At 35.8% G+C, this 17,692-nt stretch overlaps 1 protein-coding gene across 1 annotated transcript in view; it reads left to right on the top strand.

Annotated features, from left to right (window-relative positions):
- Positions 1-17,692, top strand: part of TRPM7 (transient receptor potential cation channel subfamily M member 7) — a 118,528-nt gene that overhangs the window by 37,032 nt on the left and 63,804 nt on the right. Inside the window, exons 10-12 of the mRNA XM_079767471.1 lie at positions 824-896; positions 3,305-3,405; positions 15,145-15,279. Coding sequence (XP_079623597.1) covers positions 824-896; positions 3,305-3,405; positions 15,145-15,279 — 309 coding nt within the window. The remainder of the gene's footprint in view (positions 1-823; positions 897-3,304; positions 3,406-15,144; positions 15,280-17,692) is intronic.

The following is a 17,692-nucleotide window of genomic DNA, read 5'->3' as shown; positions in this document are numbered from 1 at the left end:
TCATTTTTTGTTGTTTAAGCTGAAAGATACAGAAGAACTATTACAGCTTTTATATGGTATTGAGGCATATATTTGCACTTTTATTTTAGGAAAAAATTCATAACTAGGCCTCAACAGATTTTTATCTAGAGATAAAGAAGCATACTAAAGAATTGTTAATGGCATATCTAAAATATATTTAGAAACAAAAAAACTTAAACTATTTTACTCTGAGTGCTCAAATTAAATTAAAGATTAGTGCTGCTTACTTTTAGTAATCTAAACATGGGCTTCTGTTTATAGAGAAAATTTATTATTAACTCTGAGTAGTTGATGATTTGCTGTTTTCTTCCATGTATTTTTTTCTCTATACTTGGAAATGAAGTTAGTTGAAAATTTTTTACAATAGTCTTTTTCTTTATGAAAAATGTTATTACATAAAAATCTCTCAAATGGTGTTACATTGCAATTCATTTTAAGAAACTTCCAGTTAAAAAAACATTTCTCATCAAAGACACATAATTGTTTGGATTAAGTAAGCATTCACTCTGTAGAAGGAACAGCAGGATTTTCCCATTTAAGTTTGTTGCTTACTTTAGTAAAGGACATAAGATAGGTGAAAAACTGAATGTAATATGAAATCAGACATTTTTAATGTACTTGCCATTTTACTTGGTAAATGATACAAAGTCTTAATTTCATGTTTTTAGGTTTCTTATTTTTGACCAAAAAATAACACACATCCCAAAACTATCTCATGTGTAGTTTGAAATTACTTTTTTATGTCTTATGCCTTAGTTTTTAAAACGTAAAGGCATAATATTATTAATTAATTTTTGTATAGATCACTGTTTTTCACATTGGATCAGATGAACATCAAGATATAGACGTAGCGATACTTACTGCACTGCTTAAAGGTAAGATTTAAATATTTTTATTTATTTATAAGATCTTTCATAATATATTCCATTTCTATAAGAAACATTTTTTAATTTAGCAAAGTGTTTGGGCACTGAATTTTTTCAGTAATTTTTCTTTGTAAAAGACATGTTAGCTTTCTTTGACAATAAGTTAGTGTTTATTTTGTAGAATTATTTTAAGGTTATAGCAGGATTTATGCCACCAGACCCATTTAATTAACCTGTTAAGAATGTGTCACATTTTTAATTGGCTAAAAAATAAAGGTAATAAGGTATTAGTTTATAGAATTTAAGAGTCTTCTTAAACATGCTTTTTTCATTCTGAAGATAAATTTGAAAAGAAAACTAAGGGTACTTCTGTGATTAAGAAGTTAATGCATATACAAAATTTTTTTTTAAAATATATTTTATTGATTTTTTTTTACAGAGAGGAAGGGAGAGGGAGAGCTAGAAACATTGATGAGAGAGAAACATCAACCAGCCGCCTCCCGCACACTCCCCACTGGGTATGTGCCCGCAACCAAGGTACATGCCCCCGACCAGAATCGAACCCGGGACCCTTGAGTCCGCAGGCCGACGCTCTATCCACTGAGCCAAACCGGCTAGGGCAATGCATATACAAATTGAACTGTTTTCCAATCATTATTTGGCCAAAGATATCCAACTGATATAGCAAATGGTATTACAATGAAAAATCTTTTTTTTTAAAAAAATATATTTTATTGATTTTTAACAGAGAGGAAGGGAGAAGGAATAGAGAGCTAGAAACATTGATGAGAGAGAAACAACGACCAGCTGCCTCCTGCACACCCCCCACCGGGATGTGCCTGCAACCAATGTACATGCCCTTGACCGGAATCGAACCTGGGACCCTTCAGTCCGCAGACTGACGCTCTATCCACTGAGCCAAACCGGTTTCGGCAACAATGAAAAATCTTTTAAAAAATTAGGAACTAAAATGATATCCCATCTGGGTGCCTAAAAATTCAAGTATGTAAGTAAGTGAGTTGGCAGGAGCAGAGCAAGAAAGCACTGTTGTCTCGTCATTCACAGAATTTCCCAAATACTAGGCGACAATAAATTGCCAATAGATGAAACGTTTAAAAAATACTATAATAAAATGTAAGTTAACATATACATCACCTTGGGAAGAAGAGACCATAGTAATAGGAAATCCAGAAACCATTAAAAGAGAGATCAGTAAATGGGATTGTGTAAATATAAAAATATATTTGCCATAATCTTCTGTGTGCTAGCCATTGTTCTTTAGTGTTTGAGAGGATTTATCTCATTTTATCTTTACAATAACCTAAAGGGAAAGATTTCCTATTACTTTCCTCATTTTATAGATGAGGAAATTAATGAATAGGAATGTGGAGGGATAACAATGAGCTGGTGTAAATTAATAATAAAAAGATGATTACCTCATGGGAAAACGAGCCAGAATTTATATTCTGTTAATCACATTAACAGAATAATACAAATGCTTGAGGAAAATGTGGAAAGATGGTCAGTTTTTACAAAGTAAATTTTTGTCCTAGCTGGTTTGGCTCAATGGATAGAGAGTTGGCCTGTGTACAAAAAGTTCACGGATTTGATTCCAGTTAAGGGCACATGCCCAGGTTGCGGGCTTGATCCCCAGTAGGGGCTGTGCAGGAGGCAGCCAATCAGTGATTCTCCCTCATCATTGATGTTTCTATCTCTCTCCCTCTCCCTTCCTCTCTGAAATCAGTAAAAATAAATATTTTTAAAAAGTAAATTTTAAAAATAAATTTTTTATCCTTTTACTAGATATTTTTATACCTCTGATAGATCTTATAAGCTTTCTGGAATATATTTTGGCAGTAAAAAGCTTTAAAATATCCTTCTAAATTGGCATCTACAAAATCATACTATGTAAATATAGTCAGCAAAAAAATCAAATATACTTACAAAAAAAACCCCCAAAAACCTGATTATCCACCAGTCATAGAAAATTAAGGTATGGTAATAAGGCACACAAAGCACGCTGCTGAATACATTATACAGTGCAATCCACTCTTTGCATAAATAATTGAAAGTGTACATATGTATTTATATATGCACAGAAAAGCACATGTAAGTATGTTTTTTATAATCTTAACAGTCAGTACTGTCTCTGATAGAAATGTGTCATCTTTATATTCTTCTTTTTGTTCTACATTCTGAATTGTTTTGTAGTGAATAAGGCAGTATCTTTTCTATAGTTGGAAAATAAAAGTCCTCAACCCTGTGGTTAATTTTACCTCTCTGAGGCAGGCTACCTCTGAACAGTGACTGATACCAGCTATGTAAGTTAAAAGGAAGTAGGAAGAATTCATAAGTGTTTACATTTTAATGAAGATCATCAATTAATTGAACCTGTCAACTTTTCTTTATTCGATTAGGCACTAATGCATCTGCATTTGACCAGCTCATCCTTACATTGGCATGGGATAGAGTTGACATTGCCAAAAATCATGTATTTGTTTATGGACAACAGTGGCTGGTATGTAAAAAATCCTATGTGTATAATGTAATTAAATTAAATAAGTAATAACAAAGTGTTTGTTGTGGAACTGTGACCTAACTTGATGTTTTACTTGTCAAGTAAAAAATATACTAAAGTGCAAAATTAGTTTACCTAGACACGTCTCTAACATTTAAATCTACTTAGGATTTAATAAGTTCTATTTACTTCTTTGGTAAAAACTTTTTTTTTTTTTTTAATAGCATAGATCTCTAAAAATCCTAGAACTGAAAAAAGTCATAAAAGTAGTGTTGTATGCATCCATGTTCATCAGGGCTATCAACCTGTAATTTTCTTTTTCTGTGGCCTTCTTTTTTGGTTTTGGTATCATAAAATTAGTTTGGAAGAGTTTCCTCCTCTTCTATATTTTGAAAGAGTTTTAGAAGGATTGGTATTAATTCTTTGAATATTTGATAGAATGAATCAGTGAATCCATCTGTTCCTAGACTTTTGTTTGTTGGGAGGTTTTTTACTGATTACTATCCTAATATATAAAAACCCTGGGCCTGTCACATCCACAATGACCAGAGGCTTGACCAACTGGAAGTCAGTCCTACTGTCAGCACTGGGTTGCCGGGGCTACCCAGCACTGACTGCTGCAGCTGCAGGCGTGGTGACCCATCACTGATTGCTGAGGGGGTTGTGAATCAGGCTCAGAGAAAGGCCTGAAGAGAGAAGTAGGGTCTGATCTGTAGCCTTTGTGGCAGCTGTTGATCAGCACTTGCCTCTCTCTTTCTATCCTGGCCTGGCCAGCAGCCGCGCCTCCATTTCTCTCCAGGCCTCTGCCAGGGCTGCTGATCAGCCCCGCCTTTCTAATTAAGCCCCGTTGATAGGCCCAGAGAGGCTGACTAGCATAGAAACGGACCAATCAGAACCAAATCTGGGTAAAGTGTGAGGAGCCAATGGCTGCCTAGGAGATGGAGCTTTGATGCTGACTGGCATAGAAACCAACCAATCAGAACCAAATCTGGGTAAAGTGTGAGGAGCCAATGACTGCCTAGGAGGTGGAGCTTTTGATACTGACTGGCATAGAAACTGACCAATCAGAACCAAATCTGGGTGAAGTGTGAGGAGCCAATGACTGCCTAGGAGGTGGAGCTTTTGACGCTGACTGGCATAGAAACCAACTAATCAGAACCAAATCTGGGTGAACTGTAAGAAGCCAATGGCTGCCTAGGAGGTGGAGCTTTTGACGCTGACTGGCATAGAAACTGACCAATCAGAACCAAATTGGCCGGCAGAGGAGGGCAGTTGGGGGCGAGATCAGGCCTGCAGGGGAGGGCAGTTGCGGGTGATCAGGCAGGCAGAGGCAGTTAGGGGCGATCAGGCCGGCAGGGAAGGGCAGTGGGATCGGGCCTAAACCAGCAGTCAGACAACCCCCTGAGGAATCCCAGATTGGAGAGAGTGCAGGCTGGGCTGAGGGACACTCCCCCCACTACCCCTTTTTTATACTTACATGCAGTAATTTCGTGCACCAGGCCTCTAGTTAATAGTAAGTCTTTTCAGATTTTCTATTCATCATGATTCAGTCTTGGTAAGTTGTATGTTTCTAGGAATTTATCCATTTCTTTAGGTTGTCCGCTCTGTTGGCGTATAATTATTCATAGTAGTCTCATATGATCCTTTGTATTTCTGTGTATCAGTTGTACTATTTCCCCTTACATTTTCTTTATTTGAGTACTGTCTCTCTTTTTTTCTTTTTTCTTTTTTTTGGTGAGTTTATTTATTTATTTTCTTTGTCAACTTTATCTTTTCAGAGAACCAGTTCTTATTTAATTGATCTTCTCTATTGTTGTTTTGGTCTTAGTTTTATTTATTCTGCTCTAATATTTGTTCCCTTTTTTATATTCACTTGGGGCTTTTCTTTGTCTCCTTTTTCTGATTCCTTGAGGTGGAAAGTTAGGTTAAGACTTCACATGTTTCTTGAGGTAGGCATTTATTGCATTGACCTTCTCTCTTAAAACTGCTTTTGCTATAGCCTACAAATTTTATGTTGTATTTCCATTAGTTTTCATATTTTCTGACTTTATTTTATTTCTCTTTGACCCATTGGCTATTCAGTAGCATGTTATTTAATCTCCACATATTTGTGAAGTTTCCATTTTTCTTTGTGTAATTAATTTCTAATTTCATATTGTGGTTGGAAAAGATGCTTGATATTATTTTAGTCTTCTTCAATTTATTAAAACTTGTGTAGTGGCCTGAAAATGTCTCATGTTCACTTGAGAAGAATGTGTATTCTGTTGCTTTTGGATGGAATGTTTTGTCTATTTCTGTTAAGGCCAGCCGGTCTAATGTGTCACGTAAGGCCTATATTTCCTTATTGATTTTTTTGTCTGGAGGACCTCCCCATTGACGTAAGTGGATTGAGTGCTATCCCATGTACCAAGAGGTCACTTGTCTGATTCTTGGTCAGGGCACATGCTTGGGTTCATGGGTGCACACCCCCAATCAATGTTATGCTGTCATTTATAAAGTTCCCTACTATTACTGTGTTGTTGATTTTCCCTTTGGGCCTCTTAATATTTGCTTCATATATTTAATTGCTTCTACTAGTATGTAGGGTACATCAATTTACAGATGTGATATACTTTAGTTGGAGGGACTGATTTATATTCATGTGATGCCTTTCTTTGTCTCTTATTACAGTCTTGTTTTAAAGTCTATTTTGTTTGCTATAAATGTAGGTACTCCAGCTTTTTTTAGGGGGGCGGTCTTTATTTGCATGGAATATCTTTTTCCATCCCTTCACTTTTAGTCTGAGTCTGTCTTTACATCTAAAGTAGGTCTCCTGTAGCCAGGCAGAGAAAGATAAATATCACATGATCTCACTCATTTGTGGAATATAATGAACAACATAAACTGATGAACAAAAATAGAGCCAGAGACAGAGAAACATCAATCAGAACGTCAAACCTCAGGGAAGGTAGGGGAGGGTGGGGGTAAGGGGGAGAGATCAACCAAAGGACTTATATGCATGCATATAAGCCTAATCAATGGACACAGACAACAGGGGTGTGGGGGCATGAATGGGAGGTGGGGGGTAATGGGGGAATAAGGACACATATGTAATACCTTAATCAAGAAAGAAATTAAAAAAAAATAAAGTAGGTCTCCTGTATGCAGCACATACAACGGGTTGTTTTTTATACATTCAGCCACTCTATTTCTTTTTATTAGAGCATTTAGTCCATTTACATTTAAAGTAATTATTGATAGATAGATATGTACATATTGTCATTTTGCTAATTGTTTTCTAGATGGTTTTATAATTCCTAACTGTTTCTTCTCTTGCTCTCTTTGTGGTTTGCTGACTTACTTTAATGATAAATTCCTTTCTCTTTTGTCTATTTACAAAAGAGAGGTTTTTCTTTCTTTCTTTTTTTTAAAATATATTTTATTGATTTTTTTACAGAGAGGAAGAGAGAGGGATAGAGAGTTAGAAACATCGATGAGAGAGAAACATCGATCAGCTGCCTCTTGCACACCCCCTACTGGGGTTGTGCCCGCAACCAAGGTACATGCCCTTGACTGGAATCGAACCTGGGACCCTTGAGTCCGCAGGCCGACGCTCTATCCACTGAGCCAAACCGGTTTCGGCGAGAGGTTCTTTTTCTTTATAGTTACCACAAGGCTTACATATAATAGCTTATATCTCTAATGGTCTATTTTAAGTTGATAGCAACTTAAGTTTGATCCCATTCTAAAGTTCAACATTTTTACTCCCCCTATGATGTTATTTTTTTTTTTAGATATTTTTATCTCATGTATCTCTTACCTAATTATTATAATCATAATTCTTTTTACTACTTTGGTCTTTTAACCTTCATTCTAGCTTTATAGGTGATTAATCCACTATCTTTATTATATGTTTACTTTTCCAGTGAGATGTTTTTTCATATATTTTATTTAAAAAATATATATATATTTATTAATTTCATAGAGGAAGGGAGAGGGAGAGATAGAAACATCAATATTGAGAGAGAATCATAGATTGGCAGCCTCCTGCATGACCCCCACTTGAGATCAAGCCTGCAACCTGGCATGTGCCCTGACTGGGACTTGAACCATGACCTACTGGTTCATAGGTCAGTGCTCAACCACTGAGCCAGGCTGGATAGGCCTTTTATATATTTTCTTGTTACTACTTAGCACCCTTTCTTTTCAGCTTAAAGAAGTTCCTTTAACATTTATTGGAAGGTGGTTTAGTGATAATGATCTCCTTTAGTGCTTGTTTGTCTGGAAAACCCTTAATTTCTTCTTTAATTCTAACGATAACTTTTCAAGGTAGAGTATTCTTGTTGGAAGTTTTCTTCTTTTAGTACTTTGAATATATCGTTTGCTCCCTTTTGCTTATAAAGTATCTTTTTTTGTAAAACATATTTTTATTTCAGAGAGGAAGAGAGAGGGAGAGATAGAATGATGATAGAGAATCATTGATTGGCTACCTCCTGCACATCCCCTACTGGGGATCGAGCCTGCAATTTGAGCATGTGCCCTGACTGGGAATTGAACAGTGACCTCCTGGTTCATAGGTTGATGCTCAGCCACTGAGCCAGGCTGGATGGGAAAAAATCTACTCATAGCCTTATGGGAGTTCCCATGTATATAACAACTTGTTTTTCTCTTGCTGCTTTTAATGGTCTCTCATTATCTTTAACTTTTGATATTTTAGTTATGTGTCTTGGTATGATTTTGCAGGGGGTAGGGGGAGTGGTAGGTTCACCTTATTTGGAACTTTTTTAACTTCCTGGATCTGATGTGTTTCTTTCCCCAGGTTAGGGAAGTTTTCTGCTATTATTTTCTCATGTAAGATTTTTGCCCCTTTCTCTCTCTCCTCTTTCTGGAAGCCCTATAATAGAATGCCATTCCATTTAATGTCCCATAAATCCATTAAGTTATCTTCACTATTTTTCCTTCTTTTTTTTTAATTTTTATTTTTTTGCTACTGTGATTGGGTTAGCTCCACAGTTAACTGAGCCTTTGTTTATGTATCTAATCTGCTATTGAAGCCTTCTAGTGTATTTCTCAGTTCAGTTAGTGTATTCTTTAGGTCTGTGACTTCTATTTTGTACATTCTTACATTTTCCATCTCTTTTTTGAAGTTCTCACTACGTTCATTCATTCTTCTCCCCAGTTCAGTGAGCAACTTTATAATTATTATTTTTTTGTTTTTTCATTTTGCTTGACTTTCTTTTATTGGTTTCTATACAGTACATGAAACAACCACCTCTTTCAGTCTTGATATAATGGCCTTGTGTAGGAGATGAACCCTGTCATTTAACCTTGCCTTAGCTCATTGTTGTCAATTGAAATCATTGTGCTTGTCCAAGCAGACTATTATGTTTTTAATAACAACCAGTAGCTGCCAGTGCCCCTAAGGGGAGGATCTCGGCACCTACACTCAGGCTGATTGGAAGCCAGACTCTTAGCAGCTTTTAAAAATCCTCAACCAAATATTAAGCAACTAAATTGAAACACTACATTGAAAGGATCATTACCACAGTTAAGTAAGATTTGTTTCAGGGATGAAATGGTTTAACATCCACAAGTCAGTCAGTGTGATACACTGCATTAACAAAATGAAGGATAAAAATACGATCATCTCATTGCATACAGGAAAAGCATTTGATAGAATTCAATACCCATTTATGAAAAAACTTAACAAAATGGTTATAGAGGGAACATACTTCAACATAATAAACACCATATATCATAGGCCCGGTAACATCATACTAAGTGGTGAAAAGCTAAAATCTTTCCCTCTCAGATAAGGAACAAGGATGCCCACTCTCACTATTTTTATTCATTATAGTATGGGAAGTCCTAGTGAGAACATTAAGTAAAAAAAAAGAAATAAAAGCTATTCAAATTGCAATGGGAGTAATTAAATTGTCTAAATTGTCACTATTTGCACATGACATGATATTATATATGAAAAAACCTTAAAGACCTCATCAAAAAATGTTAGAAATAATAAATTTAGTAAAGCTGTAAATACAAAATCAATACACAGAAGTCTGTTGTGTTTCTATACACTAATAATGAGATACCAGAAAGAGAAATGAAGAAAATGCCATTTACAATGGCATCAAAAATATAAAATATCGCCAAAACCGGTTTGGCTCAGTGGATAGAGCGTCAGCCTGCGGACTCAAGGGTCCCGGGTTCGATTCCGGTTAAGGGCATGTACCTTGGTTGCGGGCACATCCCCAGTAGGGGGTGTGCAAGAGGCAGCTGATCGATGTTTCTCTCTCATCGATGTTTCTAACTCTCTATCCCTCTCTCTTCCTCTCTGTAAAAAATCAATAAAATATATTAAAAAAAAAAATATATATATATATATATATATATATATATATATATAAAATATCTAGGAATAAATTTACCAAGGAGGTATAACATCTGTTTGTTGACAGCTAACAAGCATTAATGAAGAAAATACAAATAAAAGAAAGATATTCTGTGCTCATGGATTGGAAGAATCAATATTGCTAAAAGGTTCATATTACGCAAAGTAATGTAAAGATTCAGTGTAATCCCTGTCAAATTTCCAATGGCGCCGAAACCGGTTTGGCTCAGTGGATAGAGCGTCGGCCTGCGGACTCAAGGGTCCCAGGTTCGATTCCGGTCAAGGGCATGTACCTTGGTTGCGGGCACATCCCCAGTAGGGGGTGTGCAAGAGGCAGCTGATCGATGTTTCTCTCTCATCGATGTTTCTAACTCTCTATCCCTCTCTCTTCCTCTCTGTAAAAAATCAATAAAATATATTAAAAACAAAACAAAACAAAAATTTCCAATGGCATTTGTCACAGATACATAATAAATAACCACAAGAGACTCCAAATAGCCAAAGCCATGTTGAGAAAGAAGAACAGAGCTTGAGACATCATGCTCCCTGATTTCTAACTATATTACAAATCTGTGATTATTAAAACATTCTGGTTTTAGCTTAAAACAGACACATAGATAAATTGAACAGAATAGAGAGCCCAGAAATAAACCTATGCATATATGACCAGCTAATTTACGACAGTGAGGCAATAATATGTAATGGAGTAAGAGCAGTCTTGTCAGTAAATGGTGTTGGGAAACTGACAGCGACATACAAAAGAATGGAACTTGACCACCATCTTATACCACACACAAAAATTTAACTGAAAATCGATAAAAGACTTCAAGTTAAGTCCTAAAACCATAAAACTCCTAGAAGAAAACATAGGGAGTAAACTCCTTGCCATAATTTTTGATGATTATATTTTTAATCTAACAACAGTGTAAAAGCAACAAAAACATACATAAAAAAGGATGCCATCAAACTAAAAAGCTTCTGCACCACAATAGAAACAACCAGCAAATGGAAAAAAAGAAACCTACTGAATAGGAGAAAATATTTGCAAATCATGTATTTTTAAGGGGTTAAAATTTTTAAAAAGAACTCATACAACTCAATAGCAAAAAAGAGAAGATAGACTGATGGCTAACAGACACATGAAAAGGTGTTCAATGTCATTAATCATTAAAGAAATGCAAACCAAAACTGACCACAATGAGATCATTTTAAACCTGTTAGATTGAATGGCTGTTGTAAGAAAGTCAAGAAGTAAGAAGGGTTGGTGAGGATGTGGAGAAGAAAAGAGGGGAACTCTTGTGCACTGTTGATGGGAATGTAAATTGGTACAGCCACTATGGAAAACATTATGTTCGTTTCTCAAAAAATTAAAAGTAGGACTACCATATGATTTAGCAGTTCCAATTCTGGATATTTATCTGAAGAAAATGAAAATAGTAACTCAAAAATACATGCACCTGCATGTTTATTGCAGCGTTATTTACAGTAGCCAAGATATGGAAGTAACCTATGTGTCATCGATGTTCTCATGGTTCTTTAGACCAGTTCCTTCTGCAGTCTTCCCCATCTTACTGAATGGCACAAAACAGTTTCTTAGACAAAGAAATTGTAATGTCATTTTTTGTTTTTCTTATATATTGCAGTCCAATTTCATTTGTAAATCTTTTCAAATCTACTTTCAAAATACCAGTTTTATTCTGGTCCAGTCTACTATCATCCTTCTTCTGTATTGTTTTAATAGCATCATGCATAGTTTCCTTACTCTCATTTTTCCTCTCCTTTTACAGACAGAAGATGGATCATGTGACATTTACACAGCACAGTCCAGAGCCCTTATAATGGCCAATAAGACTTTACACTTGTCCCATTACTACCTCTCTTACCTTATATGTTACCACTGTCCTCTTTGCTCTCTTTTATGTAGCCAGGTTGGCCTTCTTGTTGTTCTTAGAACATATTAAGAATGTTTCTAGGCTTTATACTTGCTGTTTTTTCTGTCTTTCACTTCCTAACTTCATGGACTTGATTCCTCTTCTCTCTCTGACTTCTAACCAAATGTTTTCTACCCAGTCTGACTTTTCATTCACCCAATTTTAATAGCAGCCCTCTGTGACAGCATTTTCTGTGTTCTTTTTTAGAACTTATTTAGTATTTATCACTCTCTGATAAACCATATATTTTAGCTATTTACCTCTACTCACAGAAAGTAAATTTTATGAAAGCCAAGAATATATTTTAGTTTTGTTTACTGCTTTATTCACAGTTTGGCACATAGTGAGTGCTTGCCAAATTTTATTACGTATCTCAATCAGTAGGAGGGTGGGTAGCTTAAATGTTTATCTGTACTTTGAACTATTAGCCTGCCTTCAAAGAGGATGAGGTAGGTCTTTTCTATCTACATAATGTAAACAGCAAATTGCAGAAAAGTATGTTTAGCATGATCTTAATTTTGGCAAGTTCTGTTTATGAGTGCATATTCATATACACTGTGTGGTCATAGAACCTTTCTGGAGATTGTAAATATGGCCTATAATCTTCATTATGAGGGCCTAAGAAAAGAAAGGTTTTTTAAATACCATTTGGTGATACTTGATTTTTTTTAAACCATGGTAATGTGTTTTCCTATATACTACGACTACTAAACTATTTGGTCACTTCCCTTCTCACAATACTAGAGAGGAAGAAATTGATGTTAATCAACTGTCTCTTCAGATAAAGGCTTTGAACAGAGTCTTTATCTTCTATGTATATGTGATTTATCTCATGGATTTCTACACAATGTCGTCTATTTGACTTTGGGCTTTTATGCTTAATGTACACTTTGTAGGACAAATGTTTTACCTTTTTTCTCTTGTTAGTAAAGTATGCATTGAGTATATCAAGAAATGTTGCTTATAAAGCAGATACTGTTTTTAAACTAAATTTTTTTCTCTCAGATATGAACATTTTGTTAGGCTTTGTTGTTGTTCTAGGGTAGTGGTTATAAACCTAGTAAGATCAAACACTGCTTTTTTAAAACAAAAAATTATTTTGCCCCTTTTTATTACTTTATTTTATTAAAAATTAAATTTTATAAATACACAATTAGAAAAAACACAATATAATGTCCTAATTGTAATAAAGACAGGGGAATAAAAGTGATGTATAATAAAAATATTATTTCGAATGCAGATGCTCAAGAATGGCAACCCATAAAAGATATACTAAGTAGTCAGATGCTTGCACCTATTGATAGAATCAGTGAAAGTCTGCAGTTGTGAGTGCAGACTAATACAGGAATGTTGTTAACTTAAATTCCATGGGCAGCAGAACAATATTCCTTATAAGTACAGGACAAGGAAAGATCAGCGAGAGGACCAAGTGGGCAATAGAATAAAAGTTGTTAATGTTAGAATAACTAATAAGAAATAGAATTTGTTATGTGACAAGAGAAATAAGGAAATAATATTAATTAAAATAGGAATAACATACCATGATAAATTTCAGGCTGTTGATATGAGAAAAGGAATAAGTTACATTCTTATATATTAGTTGCATTTTATTTTTAAGTACAATGTCAACATGTTTTTCTTGTTATAACATGAACTGAGTGGTGAAAAGTAACACAGAAAACATCTTCCATCTTGAAATACTATCATGTATAAGGCATGCATTTAGTCTGTATATTAAAAAAGTCTTGGAGACCATATTCTTTGCTAGGTAATTGTAAATAGAGAATAGACTTGAAAAATAAATGGTAATAGAGGTTGCTGTAGATAAATTGTATAGTTACTTATATGGTAAACTTCTGAAGAAAAAATCAGAATAAGCTTGAAAAACAGCAGGTATTAAAAAACACACACATTGTTTTTGGTATTGATTTTTCACCACAAAGTTTTTAAATCATGTGGTACCAGATATGCAAAATGGCCCTTCCGATGTGACTCAGTGGATTGAGTGCTGTCCCATGCACCAAGAGGTCATTGATTCGATTCCCAGTCAGGGCAGGTGCCCATGTTGCAGGCTGGATCCCCAATAGGGGCTGTGCAGGAGGCAGCTGATCAATGTGTCTCTCTCATCAATGTTTCTATCTCTTCCTCTCTCTAAAAATTAATAACAACATTTTTTAAAATATTCAAAATATACAGAAGCAATAATATGAGCCATTAAAGTAATAACATGTTAATGGTATTTTATTAATAACATAACCTTTATTAATGATACTCAGTGAATCCCTATAGTTGTGTCTCCACTAATTTTTTTTTTTAGCTTATATTTTTAGAGAGGAAGGGAGAGAGAAAGAGAGATAGAAACATCAGTGATGAGAAAGAATCATTGATCAGTTGCCTCCTGCACACCCCATACTGGGGATCGAGCTCGCAGAGCCCACAACCTGGACATATGTCCTGACCAGGAATGGAGCCATGACCTCCTGGTTCATAGGTCAACACTCAACCACTGAGCGACACCAGCTGGGCTCCACTAATTTAATAGTATTTGAATTTGTCGAAGTCTATAAAAGAGTCTCTAAAAACTTATGAGACAGCTATAAATGCTGACTGATAAACATGTATTATATTCAACTCATAAATCACAGGTTGTATTGCTGTTAAGAGATTTTTCTCTAATGGTGAATAATTTCTGTTAAAGTTCTAAAGAAAACTAAGTACAATCTTGTCTAACTTATATGGTAGTTGTATTTTTAGAAAGTTCATTGTAGAATAAACCATGAAGGTGCTTTTTGTTTATATGTAAAGCAATATTACTGGGTTTTCACTCAAAAGCATCTAGCAGGATAATAGAAAGTTGTTTGGAATGTGGAATCTCATTTGTGAGTGAGATTGGCTGGCATATTGTGTGGTTTGTGGTCCTTTGATACTACCCATTAAATGTTAGTAATGGCCCTCAATTATTATTATTATTTTTTTAAAATTTCTTTATTGATTAAGGTGTCACATATTTGTCCTCATCCCCCCATTCCCATCCCACACCCCTCCCCATGGATGCCCCAACCCCCTGTTGAACTGGCCCTCAATTATTGAAATGATCTTTCTAAAAACCTTTCCTAAATATTGAGAATCATTGCTCTAAGTTATTTTTTCTCAATTTTAGTTAATGATGGGTTCTTTTCTCCCTCCACCCCCCACATGTCCCAATTGCTCTCCTACAAAGTAATTTTTATGGACTATTCTTTCAGGAATGCTACTTTAGAGATGTCTTTCGTCTATTTTCTTTATACCCTAAGTCTTAGCCTTTTACTATTTTCCATTTTTTAAATTTTATTCTAAAACTGCTCAGAACCAAAGAGGTATAAATCCAAAAGACTTGCATTTAGAACTCTATAATTAGAATGTGTGAAACATATTTATTAATTTTTATACTCTTAGGTTGGATCCCTGGAACAAGCTATGCTTGATGCTCTTGTAATGGATAGAGTTGCATTTGTGAAACTTCTTATTGAGAATGGAGTAAGCATGCATAAATTCCTTACCATTCCTAGACTGGAAGAACTTTACAACACTGTAAGTATATGTTAAAATTCTTTGTTAGCTAAGTTTTATCATCTTTGGGAAATGTTGTTTTACCTGAACATATTCGATCCTTTTGATAAAATCTTTAATGTCTTGCTAGACTACAAGGAAAAATTACAGGTAGTCAGTGTGGATTGGTTATATGAAAATGACAAACTTTCCTTGTTTCTGGGGACCTTTTTTTCCTGGTGGTTATTTGTTGCAGCAGATTTCTTTAGACTCCTTTGCCTAATGGAGAAGTTACACACTGTTCTTTCTTTTCTCCTTTGTGTTTACGTTCATGATTTGACCTTATGGTGTTGCCCTTTTAGCTTACATACTATTTTTTAATATTCTGCAGAGCTCCAGAAAAGTAATTATTTTCTTCACAAATCCTTTCTCATTTCATTTCAGATTTCATGTTACTAGCATTAGAGAAGGAAAATACTGCCCTTCTTATTGGTTGCCATTTGTTACCAATATGAATTTAATTGAGTTGTACTTTTGAGAACTATAACCAAATTTTAGCTTACTAACTTTGACTTCTTTGCAAAGGTATTTATTTATTCATCAATTTCTGTTTATCACCTCCCTTTCATTCCTAATGTCTTTAGGAATTTACAGACTATACCACTTTTGTGTTCTAATGTCCTTTTCTAGTCGTTGTTTACATCAATATTTTAAACTAATTATTCTTATAAGCACATATTTTTACCATTTCTTTATCCAGTTTAAAAACCTTGATGCTCTTCTATCCATCTATAATAATAAAGGCATAATATGGTAATTAGACCGGATGTCCTTCCAGAAGACCTTCCGGACTAAGCCGTGGTGGCGAGGGCCAAGGCAGTGGCGGCTGCCGCAGTGGTGGGGGGCCAAGCCCCTTGCCCGAATTTCGTGCATCGGACCTCTAGTCTATATAATAAAAGCCTAAGTGACCGTTAAGGTAGAATGACCAGTCGCTATGATGCACACTGACCACCAGGGGACAGACACTCAATGTAGAAGCTGCCCCCTGGTGGTCAGTGTGCTCCCATGGGGAGCCCTGCTCAGCCAGAAGCCGGGCTCATGGCTGGCGAGCGCAGCAACAGTGGCAAGAGCCTCTCCTGCCTCTGCGGCAGCGCTAAGGAGCAGTGAGCTGAGCGGTAAGAAGCCAGCAGGCGGGTGGTAAGGAGCGAGGGGTCCCGGACTGTGAGAGGGATGTCCACCTGCTGGCTTAGGCCCGATCCCTATGGTGGATATCCCCCGAGGGGTCCCGGACTGTGTGAGGGCGTAGGCCGGGCTAAAGGGGACCTGACCCTTCCTCCCCACCCCCGCCAATGCATGTATTTCGTGCACCGGGCCTCTAGTATATATATAAAAGCCTAAGCCACCATTATGACTAGTCGACCAAACGACTGGTCAGTGCGCTCCCACAGTCAACCTTCCGCAGTCCCTACCCCTGGCCGGGAAACGGCTCCTATCGGCCCTGATTGCTGGCCAGGCTGAGGAACCCCACCCGTGCACTAATTCGTGCACTGGGCCTCTAGTATATAGAATAATACCCAAACCCTTAGCTTGATTTTCAAAGCGCTCCAGTTTTTGAACATTTGCTCTAGGTATCTCTCATTTGACCTTTATATTCTAACCTCATCCCCTTATATTGGGTATTTCAACTACATTGTTCACTTGCAATTCCCTCCCACCCCCCAATATAATAAAAATTTTTTTTTTGCTCTTTACACAGTGCTGGTCTGTGTTTTTCTTTCAACTGCTACCCACCTGCTGGAATTTTATTTATTGTTTAGAACGTGGTGTAAATGCCATTCCATTGCCTTCATGAAGCCCAATGGCATAGTCAGTTAAATATAATTATATCTTCCCCTATGGATTGTAAATTGCCTTTGGATAGGGATTATATCTTTATTTTCCCTCATTTTTTTCCTTTAATAGTATCTAGCACAGTTACATTGAACTTTGTTGGCATTCTACTGTGTCTCTAGTGAACAGACGTAAAAATTAAAAGAATTATTCATTGTGCTGAATGAAGTAAGGTTTATCCCTGAAATATAAAACAATAAAAATAAAAATTGGTCCCATTAGCAAGGCAAGTAATTTTTTTAATTGTATAACTCAGTTATTAAGATAATAGTTACTTTCAGCATCAATTATGAAATTTTTAAAGTTTAAGGGATTAATTATAACATGACAAAACAGTGGTTTTCAAACTTCTTGGCATAAAAATTATTGAGTAACTCAAAGAGCTATTTTTAAATAGATTTTATTTATATGTGTTGATATTGACCACATCCTATCTAATAAAAGAAATATGCAAATTGACCGTACCCCCGCTACACCACCAGCCACACCCACCAGCCAATCAGGAGTGAGTATGCAAATTAATCAAAACCAAGATGGTGGTTAATTTGCATATCCAGGCGCAGAG

Source organism: Cnephaeus nilssonii (genome assembly GCF_951640355.1).
Source record: "Cnephaeus nilssonii genome assembly, chromosome: 4".
Classification (NCBI taxonomy): domain Eukaryota; kingdom Metazoa; phylum Chordata; class Mammalia; order Chiroptera; family Vespertilionidae; genus Cnephaeus; species Cnephaeus nilssonii.
The sequence above is the reverse complement of the archived record's forward strand: the minus strand, read 5'-3'. Positions and strand labels throughout refer to the sequence as shown.